This window comes from Atheta coriaria, unplaced genomic scaffold (assembly GCF_025399875.1).
Source record: "Atheta coriaria isolate IRGN ID8LTWV9N9 unplaced genomic scaffold, Caltech_Dcor_3.1 hic_scaffold_7_pilon, whole genome shotgun sequence".
In the NCBI taxonomy this organism is placed as follows: Eukaryota; Metazoa; Arthropoda; class Insecta; order Coleoptera; family Staphylinidae; genus Dalotia; species Dalotia coriaria.
Genome location: NW_027045449.1, coordinates 8,159,633 through 8,182,136, shown reverse-complemented (window position 1 = coordinate 8,182,136; position 22,504 = coordinate 8,159,633). Strand labels below are relative to the sequence as shown.

Below are 22,504 nucleotides of genomic sequence, written 5' to 3'. Positions count from 1 at the left end.
TTGCTCGCCGCAACTCGAGGCGTCGCTTCAGTCGAGCACAAGCGTAATGATAAAATGGAGTACTCATTTATACATGCAAGTTTGTACACAAATTTTAATTAAGTAAAAATTTCGCGTAGTTTAAGTTCGCCGGTATCGGAGTGTCGTAGTGAGTGCGACTGTTTGTGAAATGCATCGAGTGGCGATCGCGACGATCGCATCGCTGGATTGAAGTGCTTCGGTTCCGTGTACATACAACACACACATCCGTCGTCGGCTCGGTTGGTCAGCGAGCAGCAAGCGGTGAGCGCGGTGATATTGGGATTTTCGGGAAGCGGTGTATGCCCGGCCTGAGAGACCGACGGTGTCCATGGTAAGTGATGATTTCCGATCGACGGTTCACCGAAAGGTGATTAAGGCGTCTCCACAAGCCCACCGGCGAGCAATTGATGTCTTCGGCGGCGCCGTTGCCGATGATTTTGCATAAATAGCGTCCATTTTCGTTAGCGCTGCTCCGAACATGCATAAGAGGGCATTGTGTTAATTTTTCACATGCGGCGCGCGCTTCGGCGGCGAATTGCGCCCACGGCGGCGCATGTTGGGCCGAATCGGTCATGCGGCATTGAGTAAAATGAGCGTTTAGTGGAATTTTTGCTTGCGCGCCGTCAAGCGAGCGGGCATGATCCGGTGTCGACCATTGCTGCGCTGCTGCCGTGCACCCGTATCACCTGATTGGTTGCATATTCGGTTTTAATTAAGGTAATTAAAATCTCTATGGCGTCTGTTGTATTGTCGAGAGCCGCCGCGAGAAAGCAAGTTGCGATTAGCGCAAGTCGGCGTATCGATGAATACCTGGATCTGTGAGCCTTTGCGCTGGCGTACGATTTCTTCGAGCCGAGTGTTTTATATTCGACGTGAAGAATTTGCCGTCATGTCGATGGAAGGTAATCGACTGTTGGGTGAGCACAACAAACAAAATATACATATACAATCCATTTTTATTAATGTGATTTCAATTTGAAAACGTTAAAAATAAACCGAAGAAAACATTTTCCCTTTAAATTCCAAATGGGGTATTTAAATTCACAACAGTTGACATCGCGATGAGCGAATGCATCTGAAGAATACGATTTGATGTATTCACAAGGTGTAGAGTACAGTAGGCATTTTTATTTGTTTCGCCGCGCGGCAAGAGATTCCCGGAGCGATGTGTTTGCCGGTGTGTTTGTGTGCGGTTGCTACGCCGCCGTGGACAGATCTCTGCCGCTCGCCGAATGGCGGTCTCCGCGTCGCGGTAAAGTTCATTGTTCGAACGTCGCGCGCGCGATGCCGCGGAATCCGATAAGTTCGTATAATTTCTATAGTTGCGGCGCGCGCGCCGGCCCGAACGCTTTAGCAATAATTACACACCCGTTCGGTCGCGTACGCTTTTTTTCCAAACGCACGGAATTGCCATCGTTTCATTCGGATTCGCCGTGCACGTCGTGAGAGCGGCCCCGCTCGCTTGGGTCGCTTGCGCCGGCTGGTGTGGTGTCTGGTGTCGGTGTGTGCGTCGCGCTCGAGACGCCCCGGCGCGTCGTCTCTTTTTCTCTTAAGGCGCTCCCGCGGCACGCACGCAACCAGATTAAGTACACATGCATGGCGCGTACCAAGTGTGCTCGTATACCTAAAGCTTGCGGTGTCGAGTATCCGATTCTGGAGAGGTAACGTTCTCTAAGATCCCACCCTGTGGAATATACAGAATGTAGTTGAAAACAAAAAATAAAAATGGAAAGGTTTTTTTGATTATGGTATGTTTTGTCGGATGTGTCCTACACCCTCCTGGATTCTATTCCGAACATTCGCGCACAACAATCGACGCACTACACGCAGGCATCACCCACCCCTGCTGCTAATCAATCTTTAATTATCAAAATCCAAGGATGTCATGCGTTTAAATACTGAAATTCTGCCCTCCCTTTCTAGTCTCCGCGACGCCTATAACAATCCCGATTGTGTTTATTTTTGTGCGTACCCGCTCGGCTTTTCCTTCCTCCCGTTTCATGCCCTCGTGCGTTAATGTCAACTGTGCTCCTCTTCCAGGCGTATGCATATAAGCAATAGCAAAGGGGAAGAGGAATGCAGTAAAATTGCCCGCGACACCCTCATCCCACCGATTTCCTGCGTCTCTAATTCTCCCGTTCGAGTTTGCCACTCGCTCAGCGTGCTGAGCGCGGAGGGATGACAAACGCATCCGTCTCCCGTTCTCTTTTTGACTTGAGTATTTTTTGCAAGACGGCAAGCGCGGTGTACACCCACACATTCAACAGATCTCTCTTTCGGGTGGTAAGCGCCGCGCCGCGCGTCACCATGACGACTTTTACTCGCGGGCGCAGTCGGACCCACCATTATAGGTCGCGCGACTCCGGCCCGCCGCCGGTTGTCGCTCGCGGGACTCAACGGGACGAGTTGAGAGCGTCGTCGCGGTCGTCGTGCTGAAGAGCGAAGAAGTGAGCGCGGCTCGAGTGAGTGACATCGAAGTGTGCGCGGCGCACCGCCGAGTCCATGTTTGCGTGCGCTCGCGCGCGCGAACGAACAGCCCATTTACGAATGCCGGCATGCGTTGGTGACCCTCTCCTGATGCGACGTGTGTCCATCTCTATTGTTAATCGACGGTCGGTCTTGACATCGCGCGCGTTGTAGGGGCTGCACTTACTTGCCGCGGTCACTCGGCGGTGCCATGCCGCTGCCGCGCGCTCGCCAATTTTATCTAAAAAATCAATAATACATGCGCGGGTCTCACGCCGGCTCGATGTCCCTCTCTCTGCGCTCTCTGTATTTTATCTCATTCATTTCTACCTCGATTTAATCACTCGCGCGGCACCGCCACCGCCAGTATCGTCGGCGGTCGACGTTGAGACGCGCGATATGGATGCCTAGTGTCTGTTTACCTTAGCCTTGCGGCGGGCGTGCAGCCGGTGTATGCCGACAAAATGAAAACAGAATCGTGAGACTCGTAATTTAGTTTGTTCTCGAGTTGCGACAATAACCCACTCGCTCGATGTACGTAGTCAGTACGTGACGTAGACTCAATTATTAACCTCAAAATTAGCTTACAACATTTGTTGTTCATTAGTTTAATTAATAATGTACCTAAGACACTTGCATCATATGATGTATTTTTTTGAAATGCAATAAGAATTGTTTTCGGTCTGAGGGTGAAAAGTCGTACAGCTTTTGTAGAATTTAGACAGCATAAGCGTATAGCTTTTCCCCTTTCGACTGAAGACCCAAGCTGCCTCCAGTTTTATTTAGCGTATAAATTATTACATTTAATAAATAAATAATTAAGGTTTAGTCGAATGCATTATGCAGTTTGTTTTTGTGCATGCCAGCGGCCCGCCGCGCTGCAATTATCGATTTTCGCTAATCGTGTTACTGAATTTTCGCGTTCCTGTTTTGCAGAGATGCTGTAATGAGATGAGCATCAACGAGGCCCCGATATGTGCCGCATAAAGCGATGGAGTCATACGACCTATTCGGCGAAGATGGAGGTATGTTGGAAGGCCTGCCCGAACTGGGTAATGATAATTTCGAGTCAGCGGTGACTGGAGCGCGCAATGCAAATCCATCGTTTCCGCAACAGCAACAGCCACAGCAGCAACAGCCTACCTACTCACAGGTACACGCAAGGAAAAATGTAATTTCGCTTTTTTTACTATTTGCTCTATAAGATAAATAAATAAGTTAACAGCGGGCCACTGTAGCTAATACGCGCGTACGCGTCCTGCTTGTAGTTGCAGCAGCAACAAGAAACTCCGCTGCAAAAGTTGGCATCATTTGGTGGTGGAGGCGAGTTCAACCACATGGATCCGAACGCGCAGAACATGTACGCGCAAGGGTACGGCGGCGACCGGCCGATGGGTCCGCCGGGAGCCGGTTATCCGCAGCATCAGCGACAAATGGCTCGTCCACCCGCCCCACAAGGGGGGACGAGTCAGTATCCCTATCAGCCGGATAATATGTATTCCATGCCCGATCAAATGAGTAAGTGTCACTTGCTTTATTTACGAGTTCGCTGAATTTACTACCACTAATCCATGCTCACAGGTATGCAAGCAGCAGCTGCACAAGGTTGGTCCCAGCACAGCGGTTATCCAATGCACCGATATCAGCAGATGAACGCCGCCTACCGGCAGCAGCACATGGGGTACCAACAAGAGCAGCAGAAACAGCAGTATCCGCCGACGCAACATCCAATGATGCAGCAACCGCACCAAACAAGCTATCCCATCCAACAAAGACACGCTGCATCACATTATCCTCAAGGCACATCGTATCCCAGCGCCGCGCAAGCTGCCGCTCAGGCGGCGTACGGCGGTTATATTCATCAACGTATGCCACATCATCATCAGTATCCGCAAACGCACCATCAGATGGACATGAGCGCTAGTCAAGCGCAGCAGTATAACCACATGGGCCACAGCCAGGCTATGTCGCATGCCGCACACGGCGGAGCGCCGACGGGCCACATGGGACAAACGCATCCGGGTCATCCAGCGGCTCAAACACATCCAGTTCATGCGGCGGCACAGGCGCATCCGGGTCACGCGGCGGCGCAGTCGCATGTACCACCGACACAACAAAGTCACGTACCTCAATCACATGCCCCGCCGACGCACGTTCCTCAAACGCACGTCGCTCCTACTCAGCAACAGCAGCCGCAACAACAACCACCGGCACAACAGAATCCAATGGTGCATCCGGGCATGGGATACCACCAGCCTACGATGCAACAAATGCAACAGCGTGGTATGGACGGGCCACCGGCGTCCGCAAGCCAGCAATTTCAAGCGAAGCATAATCAGAATCCGATGGGTAACGCGAGTCCGCAGTATCGTGCGCCTTTCCCGCAGCTATCGCCACAAATGTCCCCGCGACCGCAGATGTCACCGCGTCCGCAAGCGCCACAAATGTCCCCGCGGCCGGTGATGTCACCTGCAAAACCCAACTTATCACCACACCCACAAATGCAGCAATCGACGTTAAGTCCAAGACCTGCTACTAGTTTAACACCTAAGGCCACCGCTTCGCCCGCACCAGTACCAAATTACTCGCAGCAGAGTACGCTGCAGGCTCTCGAACAGATGGTTATGCCGCCTTCTAGTACTAACACAAACGAATATCCTTACCAGCGAAACGCATTGGGACCGTCGGTGGTGCCAAACCAGATACCTGTTTCATCACCGCATGTTCGTAATCAAATGGATCAATGGGGACAACCACAACCTCCCCAGCAACAGCAACCTCAAGCTGTACAGCCACAAGCCGTGCAACGTCAGCACGTGCCTAGCATGAACGGTATGAACATGATGGACCAGAACCCGATGGCGCAGAGTCAGCAACCAATGCCGCCTACTCAGCAGACACTGCCTCCTACACCGAACATCCCGAGCAGTATACAGAATACTCAGATGAGCATGTACAAAGACGACTTACGTTCTGACATGAAGTCGCAAATTCATGCGCCCGAATTAAGTCAACAATCTCAAGTACCACAACAACAGATGCCGCAACCTGTACAGCAGCAGATGATGCGCAGCGAGCCACAACAGTCCGAGTTGAGCGTGCAGAGTCCCACGACAAGCATGCCTGATAAACTGCCCAGTAGTACGACGCACGTGGACGTTCATAATTCGAATAGTATAGGAATGTCCTCATCGCATCCGTCGACACCTACCCCGTCTAGCACGACGGACGATCTAGCCAACAGTACCAATCAAGACTCATTGCTTGCTGATAAACAAAACGAAGACTCCTTGCTATCGCAATCGAGTAGTCAAGGTTTCGGCGACTATAATACGGTTACGTCTATGACACAAATGTATCAGCAACAAATGGTGCAGAAACCAAAGCAGATGGACGATTTGATGCCTTCAAACGTGTCTTCAGTATTTTCGCAGGATTCAATGACGACATTGCCACACGCGCATCCTCACGATGTTGGCGATTCGCAGAGTATTTTGCAACAAATTGGTCAAACGCAATCGCAAACGCAGAATATGATGAACCAACAACAAAATACGAACCAAATGATGACTGGACAGCATGGACGACATGAACACGCACAACACGCGCAGCAAAATCAGTCCTTGTCAATGCTATCGTCGGTTCAACAGTCGCAGACGCCGTCGGTGATGCAACAGCACAGTCTGCCTTCAATGCAACAACAAACATCCAACCTGCATGGCAGTATGCAACAGACCCAGCAACCGTCAGCGCAGTCCCAGCTCTACGATCAGAATGCACAGCAGCACATGATGGGCGCAAATGGGATGGCGATGAATCGTGGTATGCATCAAGGGATTACACCGATGTCGCACCAAAATATGAATATGGGAATGCCCACGTCCATGATGCCCAATATGCAACAGCAACCACAACATACTATAATGCCCACGGAAAACATGGGCTACCAACCACCTATTAGTCATCACCAAGAACGGGCGGCTCTGCAGCAACAACTTCAGGAACTTTATTGTATGCCACCTGCCCCTGAACATCAGGAAAAGATTGTTAACTTACAAGAACGATTAAGTATTCTAACGCAACATGAGCAAACCGAACAATGTAATGGTGGACCACAATGCGTTTTACAAAGTCCAATCTTCACCTCGCCTATGATTGACAGTCCGCAGGTGACTAGTACGACTGGAAGAGGTCGTGGACGTGGTGCCCCAAAGACTAAGAAACCTAGAAAACACAAGGGCGAGAAAGGTATGTCTCCCATTCCTATGTCACATATGAATAATATGAGTCCGATGGGATCACTTTCACATCAATTGCCTGTCTCAGAGGACTGCGTAACACCGGGCGCTGGTTTGAACTTGCCATCCAGTGATATGTCTGAGATGACAGAACTCGGGTCAGATCCTTTCGGTGATGACTTTGATGATGAAAAACCTAAAAAACGTGGAAAGAAAGGAAGAAAGCCAAAGGGAGACAAGTCGCCTAAAGAAGCTAAAACACCGAAAACGCCCAAGGAACGAAAGAAACGTGAACCAAAGGAACCAAGAATTAAGAGAAAGTACGTGCGCAAGAACAAGAAAGAAGTTGATGAGAGCATTACGGACGATTCTTTTAGTAAAAGCTTCGAAAACGGTGATGACCTGGAGAATGATAATGATGAATTAGAACGCGAACCGACGGAGTTGATTGAACGAGATACCGATTCTAAACCGCTGTTATCGGAATCTGAAAACACGATGGAAAAGATCGAGCCTGAGACTACAACGTTTTCTTCTCCGGAACCGGGTCCACCTTTACTTGAACCTGAAATAACACAGGATCCCTTGGAGAATATCGAAACTCCTGAGGATAATGAGACTGAACTTGAAGAAGATACTGATGTCAAAGAACCTCCTCAAAGTGAAGACGATGCACCTCTTATTGATTCCCAAAATAACCTTGAAGATGGCTATGTGGTAGAAAAAGAAGAAATTGAACTGGAAGAACAGGTATCAGCGGTCTTGAATGAACCTACAACTACTGAAAATTTCGAACCTAAGGAAGAAGAGGAGGAGGATGAAGATGAAAAGGCAGAAGAAGTTGAAGGTGCTACACAAGATGAAGGTGAAACATCTCTTGGGGAGAAATCTGAAACAGCTGCAGAAGGTGAAGAGGAAGCAACCACAGAGAAGACTGATGAAGAGAAGAAGAAAGACGAATATGCATTTGATGACAATTCCAGTCCGAAGGAGATTGAAGAGCTGCCCAAGAGAACTCCACGACGATCAAAGCCCAGTTCAAGTTCAAGAAGTCGAGTATCATCAAGTAGTAAAAAGCGTTCTGGTAAAAGCAAACGGCGTAAAGGTGCTATGGAACTCTTATCCGAAGGTGAAGGTGAGGACATGCCAACAACACCTCCGAGATCTCCACCAGCCGAAGAAGATAATTCTAATAAACGTCGCTCAGCGAGGAACACTCAACGCAAGAAATACATTGATGATGTTATGCTACGGTTTAGTGACGACGAGGCCCCTGTCTCCTCGAACTCTAATAAGAGCAAAAAGAGTGGCAGTTCATCAGCTTCTGCAGTAGCTCCAGCGGCTGGAAATAAAGATTCTGAAGAAACCCCGGTTGTTGAAACCAACGCTAACAAACCCAATTTTGTTTATGTAAATACCACCGAAGAGGACAGTATGGTTGTTCATCACATTTTGATATCTCGAATGGGTAAGCGACCAAAGAGGCCACCGGCGCCTCCCCCTGCTCCTGCACTACCTAAAGACGATATGAAAGAAGTGGCCGAAGAAGGCTTAGAGAAACCCGAAGACGGGGAAAATAAAGAAAATAAAGATGAGGTGAAAATTGAAGGTGAGGACGATGTAGGAAAGGATGGCAATGAAGGTAGCACAGATGAGAAACATGATATTGAAAACAAAACCGAGGAAGAAAAGGTAGCGAAAACAAAAATTGAGAAGGATGACGAACTTCTAGAGGAGGATAGTGCTGAACAAGAAAAGGCACCCAAATCTGTGGAGGGCGAGGATATGTTAGAAGACTTCAGTGAAAAACAAGTCAAGGATGTTGCTACGGAAGTGTCCGAGTCCGCTAAACCGGAATCTCTTGATGAAGATTCAAATGTTAAAGACGGTGATCAAATGGAAGTAGATGAAAAGAAGGCGGCTGCTGAAGTAGTACCAGTTGATAAATTGGATCAGGATGCAGTGCCCAAGGAAGGCAAAGGTGATGGCGATGATTCCACCGAAGAAAACAAGGACTCAGTTGAACCTAAAACGGAGAATAATGAAGATAAACTTATCGATTCGACGGAGTCGAAAGGTGTCGACGATGACAAAAGGGAGGAGGAAGAAGTCGAAATGATCGACGTTGAAGAATACTACGTCAAATATCGCAACTTTTCGTATCTCCATTGCGAATGGAAGACTGAAGAAGAGCTTTATAAAGGCGATAAACGCATCTCTAACAAAATTAAACGCTTTCGTCAAAAGCAAGCGACACAGATGAACATTTTCGAAAATCCCGAAGACGAGCCTTTCAATCCGGATTACGTTGAAGTGGACAGGGTGTTAGACGCTGCCGTTCACACCGATCCTATTACTAAAATTACTGTACGTCACTATCTTGTAAAATGGCGTTCTCTGCAATATGAAGATAGCACCTGGGAGTTGGAAGAAGACGTAGATCCCGACAAAATTAAACAATTCGAAAGATTCCGTAAAGTGCCACCACGCTCCGAATGGAAAATGAAGAAACGTCCATTGCCGGAACAGTGGGACAAACTGGATAAGTCGCCTATTTATAAGGGTGGCAACAGTTTGCGCGAGTACCAACTGGAGGGTCTAAACTGGTTAACGTTCTCGTGGTATAATGCTCGCAACTGTATCTTGGCCGACGAAATGGGTCTTGGGAAAACAATTCAGAGTTTAACATTTTTGCACGCTGCATATAAATATGGTATTCGAGGTCCATACTTGGTCATTGCACCATTATCCACAATACCAAATTGGCAACGTGAAATTGAAAGCTGGACAGACATGAACGTGGTGGTTTATCACGGATCGGCAGCTAGTCGGAACATGTTGCAAGAATACGAAATGTATTATAGGAATGATAAGGGAAACATTATCAAAGACATGACAAAGTTCAATATACTGATTACAACTTTTGAAATAATTGTTACCGATTTCGCCGATTTGAAACCATTCAATTGGCGCATTTGCGTCATTGATGAAGCCCATAGACTTAAAAATCGTAATTGTAAATTGCTCGAAGGTCTTCGCCAGTTAAATCTCGAACATCGCGTTCTACTTTCTGGCACGCCCTTGCAAAATAATATCAATGAGCTCTTCTCATTGCTCAACTTTCTTGAACCGGCGCAGTTTCCTTCGTCGGAGGCATTTCAGCAGGATTTTGGTGCATTAAAATCAGAAACGGAAGTAGAAAAGTTACAAACTATTCTTAAACCGATGATGTTAAGGCGATTGAAAGAAGACGTCGAAAAAAGTCTCGCCCCGAAGGAAGAAACCGTAGTTGAAGTGGAATTAACGAATATTCAGAAGAAATACTATCGTGGCATTCTCGAAAGGAACTTTTCTTTTCTGTCCAAGGGCACCACACACGCAAACATTCCGAATCTTATGAACACAATGATGGAATTACGTAAATGTTGCATACATCCTTACCTACTAAATGGAGCAGAAGAACAAATTCAGTACGAGTTTAAAAACCAACATGGAGAGGATAGCGACTCCTATTACAAAGCTCTGATTAATAGCAGCGGTAAAATGGTACTGATTGATAAGTTGCTGGCTAAACTAAAAGCAAATGGCCATCGCGTGCTTATCTTCTCACAAATGGTTCGTTGTTTGGATATCCTTGAAGATTACCTAATGTATCGAAAGTATCCATTTGAACGCATTGATGGTCGAATTCGCGGTAATATGCGACAAGCTGCTATTGATCGATATTCGCGACCCGATTCAGATCGTTTCGTATTTTTGCTTTGCACGAAAGCTGGTGGCTTGGGTATTAATTTAACCGCTGCTGACACGGTCATTATCTATGATAGTGATTGGAATCCTCAAAACGATCTGCAGGCACAGGCGCGTTGTCATCGTATTGGCCAACGAAAAATGGTTAAAATCTATCGGCTACTATGCAGGAATACGTATGAGCGTGAGATGTTCGATAAAGCGTCATTGAAGCTTGGTTTGGATAAAGCCGTTCTGCAAAGTATGAATACGGCACAGGGCAAAGACTCTGGCAATAAACAGTTGAGCAAGAAGGAGATTGAAGATTTACTAAAAAAAGGTGCTTACGGTGCGCTTTTGGACGAAGGCGACGGCGATAAATTCTGCGAAGAAGATATCGATGTCATTTTGGCGAGACGTACACAGGTTATTACTATGGAGTCGGAGAAGGGATCAACTTTCAGTAAAGCAACATTTGCAGCAAGCAACAATAGATCTGACATTAATATTGACGATCCCGATTTTTGGAACAAGTGGGCCAAGAAGGCCGACATTGACACAACTGAGAAAGATGATAGTGAAGACTTGGTACTTTCCGAACCAAGACGTAGGACGCAAATCAAGCGTTATGGGCATGATGAAGCTGCAATCGATATGTCCGAGCTTGAAAGTTCTTCAGATTCTGATCTAGAAGGTGACAACGTGGGAATTGGTGCTCGAAATCGTCGCCGAAAGGATAAGCAACGCAAACGGCTTCGTGGAGAAGAGTACTCTTTGAATAGAGAGAGCAATGAAATTGTTTATGGGAGTTGGGCTCGCAGGGAATGCTTCATGATTGAACGCGGATTACTTACCTTTGGATGGGGCCGATGGACGGAAATTTTGGCACACTCTCAGCTTCGTAAAGGATGGCGAGAGCAGGATGTAGAAGATTGTGCCAGGGTTATTGTAAGTAACGTAACTTGAAATTTCTTTGTTAACTATATAATGATGAATATCATGCTAATTTCGAGAATGTATTTGGCATTCTATGAAAACACCTCAACTTCTCAAACACTGATTCTCTCGATAGTCATAATTATTGTAAGCTTTTACTAAGTTGTGATAAAACATATTATATTTTTCAGTTGTTATTCTGTTTACGTTTCTACCGCGGTGATGAGAAAATACGCTCGTTTATATGGGATCTCATATCACCCCTTGAAAATGGTGAACAGAAAATAAGCAAGAACCATCAAGGTCTTAAAGATCCAGTGCCTAGAGGAATTCGAAATAAAAAGAAGAGTAAAGGTGCTGCAGCAGCAGCAGCCGCTGCGGCCGCCAAGGAAACAAAACACGCTGCACTTACAGATCCAAATCATTGGTCAAAGAGTGAAAAGTACGACGGTGACATTTTCTTGGAAAGTAACTACAAGAAACATTTGAGTCGTCACGCCAACAAGTAATTAATACTTTTTAATGTGTTATAATGTAACGGATTCAGCATTTAATGAAATTGTGATTTTTAGGGTGCTACTTCGTGTTAGAATGCTATACTACATTAAACATGAAATAATCGGCGACCTGGTGCAGCACATCGCCGATGGGGTCAACGCTAGGTACGTGGGAGTGCTTGCTATCTATCTCATTGATTTGTCATGAAGGGTTCTATTACTCTATGCATGTGCTTGCGGTGGCCATACCAATGTTCAGTGGCTACTTTTGCAGCAATCGCAGTGATACATGCGGTTTGCAAAAAAGTGCGCTTATATTATTTACCACACACACTCATTTTTATATTCGATCGTTTTCATTGAGCTTTTTTGGTGCTTTTCTTAACCCTGATATTTGCAATTTTGTTTGATCGTTAATCATTATTTTACCATTTATTACATATATTCACGCACTATTATTATAATGTTAATCACGACAACGTACTGGTAATTATGCTCGTAAGTTCTCGTTGCGCTATTGCGAAATAGCGCGTGGCAAATCGAATCGAAGACAGGGTACGGCACTAAGAAGTGATGAACGTTGAATACCAAATTGCGTATGCGATAAATTTAATTTCTTGATAGCAAATCAAACTCGAATCGTTCTAATGTATATAGTTTATTTCTTTTCTTTTTGATAATTTATTACTACAGCGATAATTTTTCTGTTAATTTGGTGCGAATCAAAATTGTTTTGATTATGAATTGGCTTTTACGTGGTGATTCGCAGTGCCCTGCCTATAAATCCGCCGCTAACGGATCAAGTGCCGGGCGAGTGGTGGGACGCCGATTGTGACAAGTCCCTGCTCGTCGGCACCTGGAAACACGGCTATGAGATGTACTCGGAGATGCGCGTCGATCCTACCTTGTGCTTCCTCTCCCGCTGTGGCCCGCCTACTGATCGCGAACTACAGAACACTAACACCCAACCCGCTACGCCTGCACCGTAAGTAGATCATTTTATTTTGATTTTGTTCTTAGCAGAAGATCAACTGTAGCGGAGTTACGACCAATGTAAAAGGTTTCGAATTAATCTCCACTGTGCTTTGATATGCACGGAGATTTTCTCGAATCATGTTTAGATTTAAGTATATAGTTCATCAATGTCTCCATGGGATGATCCGTTGTGGTCGTTATAAAACCGTAAGTAGTAGCAAGACACGACGACAAAATCAGCTTCAGCCAGTTTTGTGCACGTTTTACATTTCGTACTGTTTTGGTTTTTGTGTATGTCCTATGTGTTATGTTTGTCTGAAATTTACTAATGATTACATCACACCCATTAGTCGTTTATATCGTATTACTTGTACCCGATTGCGTTATTTAGTTGGCAATTTCTTTTAGTGATGAATTGGAGGACGATAACTCCAACGAAGATGGAAAGAAACTTGACGGCAAGTCTGATGGCACTGAACCATCGCCAGGACCATCCGTCGGGGGTGACACACCAACTACAACTGACACCGTCGACATCGACGATCCGGTGGTTATCATTGAAGAAAAGAACATGTGGCCATCAGCCACCGACCTCAATACAAGATTGCGTCGTGTAATTACTTCGTATCAAAGGAATGTGCGGCGTGATGAACCTTCCTCGCAGACACCACCACCTGCCACTCCACCACAATCGGTGCAACCGCCGTCAAAGCCTTCGACGCCACAACCACCAACAATTAAGAGTTCTTCAAAGACAGTCCTGAAGGTATGTTTTTTTTTCGCCCGCATTATTTAACGTCACTCCACTAGTCTAATAAACTTTACGGTTCATTTATATCAAGGCAATGCAAACATCAGAAGATCGATGTGACCTTTTGTCATAAGTGTTAATATTAATACTTCTTTTATTAATTTTCTATTTGTGGTGTTATATTGGAGGGCGCCAAGCCTTTTCCGAAGTACTTTCCTTCATTTACTTTCAATTTGAACGTTATTTTTCTTTGATTCAATATTAATTCGTGCATCGCACTATTTATTTATAAATGGTGCATGTAGTTTGCATTATGTCGAGAGAATGTGTAGAATGTAGTCAAAACTTGCACTCCGCAGCAGCCCGCTGACCAATCCGCTTTGTCGAATCCATTGGCCGCCCTGGCCCAGGTATCGCAACTAGAGGGACGAGATCCATCGTCGTTGAACAACCTCCACGGATGGGATCTTCAACAGCTTGCTCTTTATCTTCTGGTTAGTATATTGTCTAAATGATAAAGATAAAAAAGAACTTAAAATGTAAATCAACAAATACTTCACGTGCACGTATAGCGGTCAAGTTACAATTCATTTAATTCAATTTCACCCATTGGTCATTTTTTATTGATTCGTTTGTCCTACAAGAAGTAAGTTGAAACTGCGTGTAAATCGGAACACACCAAGTACTGCGGTCAAAACATAGAGAGCATTCAACTCATTAGATTATGATTAACGTTTCTAATTTGAGATGGTGTAGATTTTTCTTAAACTAAACAATTAAACAATCTACGTTTTAAAACAACGTTTAATGCATATAATTACAAGGTAAGTGTACCTGTTTGTGTAATTTTAATGCTCCCTTCTCCGTTACCGTAACTCGTTCACGGAATGTACTTGTTTCTATTGATTTTATTTGGACCGATACGCTGTGAATAGCTGTGTAATTACAGCAATTAGGTAGTAATAATCAATCGATGATAAGTCCGCCTTGTGCTACACATGGGTAACCTTTTGCGATGTTTGTTTTTCTTTTTCACAGATGGAACGGCAAGGCAAGTTGGATTCAGTAATACGCGATAAAGATCGTTCGAACATTGCTAAGAAATGGACAAAACGTGAGGAGGCAGACTTTTTCCGCGTCGTATCATCGTACGGTATCAATTATTACCGAAAGAAAAAACTTTTCGACTGGAATAAGTTCAAACAGCTGGCGAAATTGGAGAAAAAGGCTGATGAAGATTTGACTGACTATTATAAGAACTTTGTTGTAATGTGCAAGAAACAAGCCGGTGTCAAATTAGATGACGAGCACTACGATACTAGCATTGAGCATGTTACGGAGGAGAAAGCGCGGAGGACTTTGGATCGACTCGATCTTTTATCGAAAATTCGTGAAGAGGTAATTACGCATTCGAAATTGGACGAGCGCTTAAAAGTTTGCCAGACATCAGCGGATATGCCTGATTGGTGGATTCCCGGCCAGCACGACAAAGATTTATTGCTGGGTGTTTCAAAGTAAGTTACTTGCAATATTTCTGTTGTAAAATAATAAACATTATGTTTGTATTAATTACAGGCATGGTTTGGGACGAACTGAGTATTATATACTCAATGATCCAGAACTTTCCTTCCAAGAAATTCTACGCCGTAAGGTTCAATCTGTTATAGAACCAGAAAAAACTGATATGAAAGACGCTATCAAGTTTGAGTGCCGCGAAGATATACTGAAATTTGATAAAAATGAAATTCTCGTCAAACTTGAAAAAGGAGAGGGGACGTTAAAGATTGAAAAAGTTGCTCTTAAGAAGGAAGACGACAAGGTTGAAAAACTTGATGAAAAGGAAAACCAAGTGGAATTGACTCTTGTGAAAACTGAGAAGGAAATTACCGAAGAAAAGGAACCAGAAACAGCTGAAGAAGAAAGCAAGTCTACCGATGCAGCAGAGGTTCAAGCGCCTGAAGAAAAAGGCTTCGAACATGACGATGAAGTGAAAGACTTAAGCAAGGAAGAAGTTAGTACCAACAATGAAACTGATCAGAAGAAAGATGCATGTGACGAAGTGGGAGTGATAGATGATAAAGTTGAAGAGGAAAAGGAAAGTTCTGAGAAAGAAGAATCTGTAAAGGAGGTAGTACCGAACGACGAAGTGGAAAAAATGGAAATTGACGAGAAGGAAAAGGAAACTGTGAAAAAAGATGAAGATGTTGTAACGGAAGAGACAAAACAGGAAATCATTGCAAAACCTACTGATGAACCATGTTCTAAAGAAGTAAAAATTGACAATGATACTAATGAACAAGATGCTACATCTGAAAAGAAAGATATTGAAGTGAAAGAGACAGAAATTTCTGCTTCAGTAGAAGCTGAAATCAAGCCATCTGATGTTGCAGAACCTGAAAAAGTTCTCAATGTTAAAGAAGACGAGAACGTTGATATTTCTGAGAAAGATGAATGTGATTCCAAAATAGCCTCGGAAAAAACTGAAAATCAGGCAGACAAAGAAGAGGGTCACCCAGATGAGAAATCTGATTCTCCAAAAACTCCTGCAACCAGCGAAGCGCCCGAAGAGAAGACAGAAAACAAGACCGACGACGACATCACTATCATCGATGATTCGAAGAAGACTATCGACGAACCTAAGGTTATTGATGCTGATTCGAAAGCTGTACCTGCTAAAGAGGAGTCTGAAGAACCCATGTGTTTGGATTCGAAGCAGATTGAGAAGGAGGCAGCTCCTCCAATGCTTTCAGAAGCTGAAAAACAAATTAAAAAGGAAGAACTTGAAAAAGACATTATTGACGCTGATCTGTGTTCCAAGCAGGCAGCGGAATTGAAGGCCAAGTTTCCTGACTTGGAAGTGATCCAACCGCTTTCAAGAGCTTCTACTCAAGCCCAGGCACAGGTACAATCTGAAACGTCTGCACTTAAAGATAAACACAGCGCTGGTGAGTATCTTTTAATATTTGCTTAACTTTGCTTTTCTTTTATATGTTAATTCATTATTCATTACTTTAGCAGCGTTGGACTTTAGCGAAACTACCGTCGCTCAACTTTTCAATAACGCTGCAAAGTGGCCCAAAGAGTACGCAATTCAAGTGCGTCTTCAACACATCATTTACGCAATTGAAACTAAGGAATGGCCGGCACCTAAGAGGTTCTCTGCGTACGCCAGTGGCATTGGTAATGAATATGACATTCCCATCCACGAACTACCCAATGCAGAGCCTTCAAAGCGTGAAACGGCTACACCGATATCATTGGGAGACTTGGAAGTTATCTCCGTGCCTTCGGAATTTAAGCGCGGAGTGCCCACTTTGCAGAGCAACACTGCTGTCCCCAATAAGAAGCGTAAGCGGCATATTGCTATCGATGTAGAAACTGATCGCGCAAAATTGCACGCACTTCTGAACAGCTCACATCTTGGTGGAAACCCAATGAGCAAACATGGCTCTTGGGATGACGATTCTGATGATAATCGACGGTCGAAAAACGTGAACAGTATGTTGCAACCACCACCTGCCCATCAACACGGTGGTACTAAGATCACGTCCTTACCGTTTGACTTAAAATATACTCCACCTTTATCAAAAACGCAAATTGGTCAAACAACCGTTATACCTGGTACTAGTAGCACTTTGACTCCCATAGATTTAAGCTCTGGGTAAGTGTTTTGGTTGGTCAATAATTTACTATTTATTAATTCATTTATTTGTATTATTTAGGTTACCGAAGATGAACACTTTAGAGATACCCAAAGTGTCGAATCAGGATATGCACAATGAAGTACAGGATTTCTCTATGCCTTCCAAGAAGTCACAAGGCAAATTGGGTGGGAACAAGCTAGACGATACTTTATCGAAGTTAATGAAGCGGAAAAACTGCGTAAGACTTTGATATACAAGTTTTGTTAATGCCGATTTTAATAAACATGCGTTATTACAGCCCGAACCAGAACCAGTTGTCGGAAAGGAGAAGAAACGTCGTAAACTAGACGAAATTGTGCTCGGATTAAGCGCCGCCAAGGAGCAATCTCTCTTCAGCGATCCTACGCCGAAAAAGCAAACAATTACTCCAAGTGTAACTGTCATTCCTACCTCAGCTCCCGTTAGTTCAGCACACAACCAATCTCAGAAGCCGTTCTCGCTCACGGTTACGTCAGTGCCATCATCGTCTGCTTCGTCAACGTCGTCGCGTAACACTTTGCAAAACATGATGGCTTTAGGAGGGGGAAAAGATTCTTTTAACGCATTGCTGGCACAAGCCGAACAGCAAACGATGCTGCTGAAAAAACAGCAGCAACAACAACAACGCAAGAATTACGAATCCCTTATAGCGGACATCAGCAAAGTAGCCGATTTTAGTAAACAGGTGGGTGGGTACTCGCACGAGGCAAAAGTAAATAAATGGCTGGCAGAGCAAAACCCAACTTTAGCTGATCAACCGTTGGGGGCAGAGTACTTACCAACGCGGAGACGGCGAACCCGAGTAGATCATCAACAGCAGCAACAACAACAACAACAGCAGCAGCACCAACAGCCACACATGGTTGATTGGAAGAAATTTACTGGCGACGAGCCTGTGTCAGTTATTCATAAAATGACTGGTAAGAAATTGACAGGAATTAAGGCGCCTATGCTGAAAAACTTAAGCACTTGGCTTATGGATAACCCGATGTACGACATCGACCCCAAATGGGGTGAAATGGCTGCTAAGGAGCGTAGTTACGCTCCCGAGATGCACAAACGTGTGAGCGTAAATAGCAGTAGCAGCAGCAATAAAAAGACGAATTCTCAGGGACGTCCACCAGTATTATCGAGTCCAACTGGTTCTACATCAAGTGTGAGCTCGGCAAATTTGGCTACATCCATGTCTTCAAGCTTGTCATTCCCATCTTTAAGTCAATCCGGTTTGAGCGGTCTGAACTCAAGCTTGCTTTCGGGGCTGTCGGGCCTAGGACAATTTGATCCGAAAAATCCACTTTTGATGCCGTTTGGGGGTATGCCAAATATGAACGCATTGAGTTCGATGGGCGGGTTGGGTAACTTAACAAATATGAACCTCTTTGCTAATCTGGCAAGCTTGGGACTACCGGGTTTAGCTGGAATGGACCCCTCAGCAATGACTGGTGAGACTAGTAAACCTTCGAAATCCTCAACGAGCAGTTCAAAATCTAAAGGAGAGTCTCATGCATCAAGTAGCAAAGCAGCAGCGAGCGCTGCCAGCAATATTTCTACAACAAATCCATTCCCATTTTTCTTCCCCAATCCGTCATTGTTATACACACCGCTCGGGTTAGGAGGCCTCAGCCCGTTCTCATTGCAACCTGGTTTATCCTATGATGCTTTAGCACAATGCGGCTTATTGAACGGTGGACTCAACCCTGCAGCTTCGCCTAAATCGAAAAGTTCCCGAGCACAAACAACGACGACATCGGCGACGGCAACGCAAAGTTCAGCGAGTACTAAGAGTAGTCGAGCAAGGGATGCACAAATACAACAGTTACTATTACCCCCTGACACTCATTTACTAGAGTCTTTAACTAAAGCTGCGGCAAAAGACAAAAAAGCGTCTGATGCAGAGAAGAGGAAGGCGTTCGAAAGCTTAAGCAAAATGTTGCCTACCGACTTTATGACGCCGGACAAAACGAAAAAGATTCCCGGTTTTCCAGACTTCAACAAACTTCTAGAACAGGTTAATCCAATGGCAGCCGCAGCCGCGGGCAGCTCTAGCAAGAAGAGTCACGAGCAACAAATGAAGGAAGCGATCGAACAACTAAGTAAAACCACTAGCGCTGAACTTTTAGCGCGAGCGTCCATGATGAGCGATGAACATCTTAAATCATCGTCTTCGAAGCGGTCACGTGAAGTTCACGAACCAGTGCCGCATAACTTTACTATGCCGGAAGATTTAGCTCCTCCTGCGAAGAAAACTCGCGCAGAGGAGCCTCTGCCGATGTTGCCGCCGAGCGTGACTTTGTCGCCAGCAAACACACCAGGACCGTCCACGGGCGGCCCGGTAGACATTGAAGCGCTGCTGCCACCGTCGACTGTGGTCAAATCTAGCAGCATGCCGTCGTCATCACCGATATCGCATGAAGACAAGGCCGATAAGCCACACACGCGTTCATCTTCGATCGATCAGGAAGAACCCGAACAAGAAAAGGAAGGGGAAAAGGACACGGCGGACGAAAATACCGAAGATGCGCCGAAGAAGAACGCCAAACGGACTAGAGGTAAACGCAAGTCAGGTGATTTAATGCCCATCGATCCAGAAAGCATCCGCGAGAAGAAGAATCTGCGCAGCAGTGCTAGTCGTTCTGCGGCTGCTGCACAGGCGCGTGCCGAACGTGCCGAGCGCGAGCGGCAAATGGAGGAGGAAGCGCTGCGAGCGCAGAGGGAAGCCGACTGATCGAAGGGGAACAAGCGGACGCGGTTTAATTTGTAACTCTTCATTCTGACACAAATATTCACTCATTGATAGTTTTCATAAGTAGAATTTTGATACGACTCTTTATTGGATTAATTGGACTGGAGAGCGTCGAAATGTAGTGTTTTAAAAACATCAAAATTGGAAAAATGGGCTTTTTAAAAACTAAAATAATATTATTTTAGGTGCGGACTGTGATAAACAATAATGAACTATTCTTATTATTTTACTACCTACTTTCTACAAAAGCTACGAAACCCAAGAATATTAATACATGAACGAAGCGAACGCGGATGCAAACTACGTTTTAAATAAATAACATTTAAAATTTGTATACAAACTGGATGATGCGTGTAATGAGTGAGATTTTTGAGTGTGAGGAACTTTCCAATGCTCAACTTACGCGAAAATTGCGAGAAGACGTCATTAAACTAAAGGGGACGCGTATGTATTAAAATAATTATCACATGGACGGCGCAATGACTTGATTAACTACGCAACAATTAAATACGCTTGAATTTTGTGGAAAACGAGATACTCGCGCATGCTACGGAAGTGTGAAGGCTCGCGCCTACGAAATGTCTTCGTGCACCCAACAATTTTAACATAAAAATGATAAATAGGCGTAAACATAAATTTAAACGTTTTAGATTATTGTATAATCAAATTGTAATAATTGTAGATGGACTGTTTAAAAAAAACTTGATTTTTCACTTCGATAAGAAATAACATACATACATTGGCATTGTGTAAATTCTCGAATTAATTGTATTGCTGCAGGCGCATCAGTGCCGATGATTTAAAGCGTGAAGCGAAAAAGTTAAACATCGTGTTTTAAAGTATTATTTTTATACGAAATTTGATATTCGTTCACACAAATTGTAAATACTTTTCCATGAGTGCAGTACTTCTACTGGTACTTTCTTTTTCTTCTTGGCACTAGCGACATAATGTGGGAATGTTCTAATGCTAATTGGAAAAAACATAAGTTTGTGAAATGATGTTTAACTTTTTTTTATCATTTTGAAAAGAAAACCCGGCCTATGACAAGCAAAAATGTACACAAATTATACATCTTTCATGATATATTATTTTGATTATGACTATTTATTTAAAAAGAAACTGATAAATACAAGTATAGTTGTGCATTATTTACAAATTTGTATAGTTTTGCACGATCGATATGACGATTTGCTAGTTTGGTAATTGTAATGAAGTGGAGTTATGTTTCTATTTGTATATAAATGGGAGATAATTTTGTTGTTTAAAACAGAAGGTTTGCAATTTGGTGGATTTACTGTGTTATTGGAATTATGACAAAGTGAACTACGATGACGAGTAAGGAAGATATTCACACAGAAACTGTAGTATTTGATAATTTGTAATTGACTGCGTTCACTACTAATATCAAGAGAAGTGAGCGATTAAGATTTGTGAATGAAGGACATTTTCGATGTAAACAAATTCGTGTAAATAGCAGGTGTTTCTACATTTTATTATTTCATTTTTTTTTTGTAACATGTATGCATAATGTTTCGTTTCTAATTATTACGACAACGATTGGACAAACTATGAACATTATTGCGGCGAACCGATCGTTTCGAAAAACACAATCATGAAGTTCACGATCACAACACGCAAATCTACATGCAGACTATGTTTTGACGGAACGAAGATGGAAGTGTTACGACTCATTGTGTATGTTTATATATAGTTATATAAGTCTGATAATCCTAATATTTATTAGGTTATTATATAACGATAGTTAATTTTTTATTTTTATTATTTTATTAATCACGGTTTCGAAAATAGTGCGCGTATTTATTTTTTTCTTAATATCTCTCTAAAGCTGTTGATAAAGTTCTGTGTACATCCAATGTTTGAAGAGACACCACGGAATAAGCAATGATGGGCGTTTTCAGTTATTTTATTATCCCTACTTTCACTCCACACGTATACACAATGCAATCTACAATTTGCAGTATTGTATTTACAAATTGACTTTCAATAACAAAAATTATCGGGATTCCATTTGAACCATTGCATTTAATACTGAACAATGACTTCATTGATAGATCTGTCGTACACTAATCTTATTAAACTGTGCAGCAAATATTGTTAAACGGTGACAAAACATAAGCATAATTATCAGTAAACTCTGATTCTTTTTATGTTTTAGTATAATATGGACAGGAGTTGCAAGGATACAAAGTAAAAGCCGCTGTGGTGACGATGATTTTGTTTATAATTGTGTATAATTGCGAAAATTAAAATAATACATACATGATAGTTAAATTCTATTTTCCATAGTTCCTTACCTATTGATTGAAATGAATGAAAATTTATCCACGCAAATGAATACAAACAGAAATCCTACATCCTTTTAGCAATTTTTAGAATAGCACTTAAAATCAAATTATCATTAAGTATGATTGCTGGTAACATTAGATTTGTAATAATAACGT

The 22,504-nt window shown here is 43.7% G+C and overlaps 1 protein-coding gene across 7 annotated transcripts; it reads left to right on the top strand.

Annotated features, from left to right (window-relative positions):
* The first annotated feature begins 25 nt into the window (after window positions 1–25).
* On the top strand, window positions 26–22,334 carry kis (chromodomain helicase DNA binding protein kismet). 7 transcript variants are annotated; one of them, XM_065308559.1, is made up of 14 exons: window positions 26–352; window positions 3,424–3,640; window positions 3,756–4,005; window positions 4,069–11,402; window positions 11,582–11,895; window positions 11,963–12,052; window positions 12,657–12,872; window positions 13,271–13,628; window positions 13,973–14,107; window positions 14,652–15,127; window positions 15,189–16,558; window positions 16,629–17,274; window positions 17,336–17,495; window positions 17,556–22,334. In XM_065308559.1, exons 2-14 carry the CDS (start codon window positions 3,479–3,481, stop codon window positions 20,019–20,021), a joined length of 13,977 nt encoding a protein of 4,658 aa, XP_065164631.1. In that variant the 5' UTR covers window positions 26–352; window positions 3,424–3,478; the 3' UTR covers window positions 20,022–22,334. The 7 variants fall into 7 exon arrangements, with proteins under 7 accessions (XP_065164631.1, XP_065164630.1, XP_065164629.1 ...); XM_065308558.1 differs by having other exon boundaries at window positions 3,424–3,658; window positions 13,976–14,107; XM_065308557.1 differs by having other exon boundaries at window positions 3,424–3,658; window positions 16,632–17,274.
* Window positions 22,335–22,504: the final 170 nt, after the last annotated feature.

What these genes read in the sequence shown, in the direction of transcription:
- kis (XM_065308555.1), top strand. Translation starts at nt 3,479, where the DNA reads ATGGAGTCATACGACCTATTCGGCGAAGATGGAGGTATGTTGGAAGGC. An exon ending in TTCCATGCCCGATCAAATGA is followed by an intron (nt 4,006 to 4,068) that starts GTAAGTGTCACT and finishes CCATGCTCACAG; the next exon opens with GTATGCAAGCAGCAGCTGCA. An exon ending in CCCATAGATTTAAGCTCTGG is followed by an intron (nt 17,275 to 17,335) that starts GTAAGTGTTTTG and finishes TGTATTATTTAG; the next exon opens with GTTACCGAAGATGAACACTT.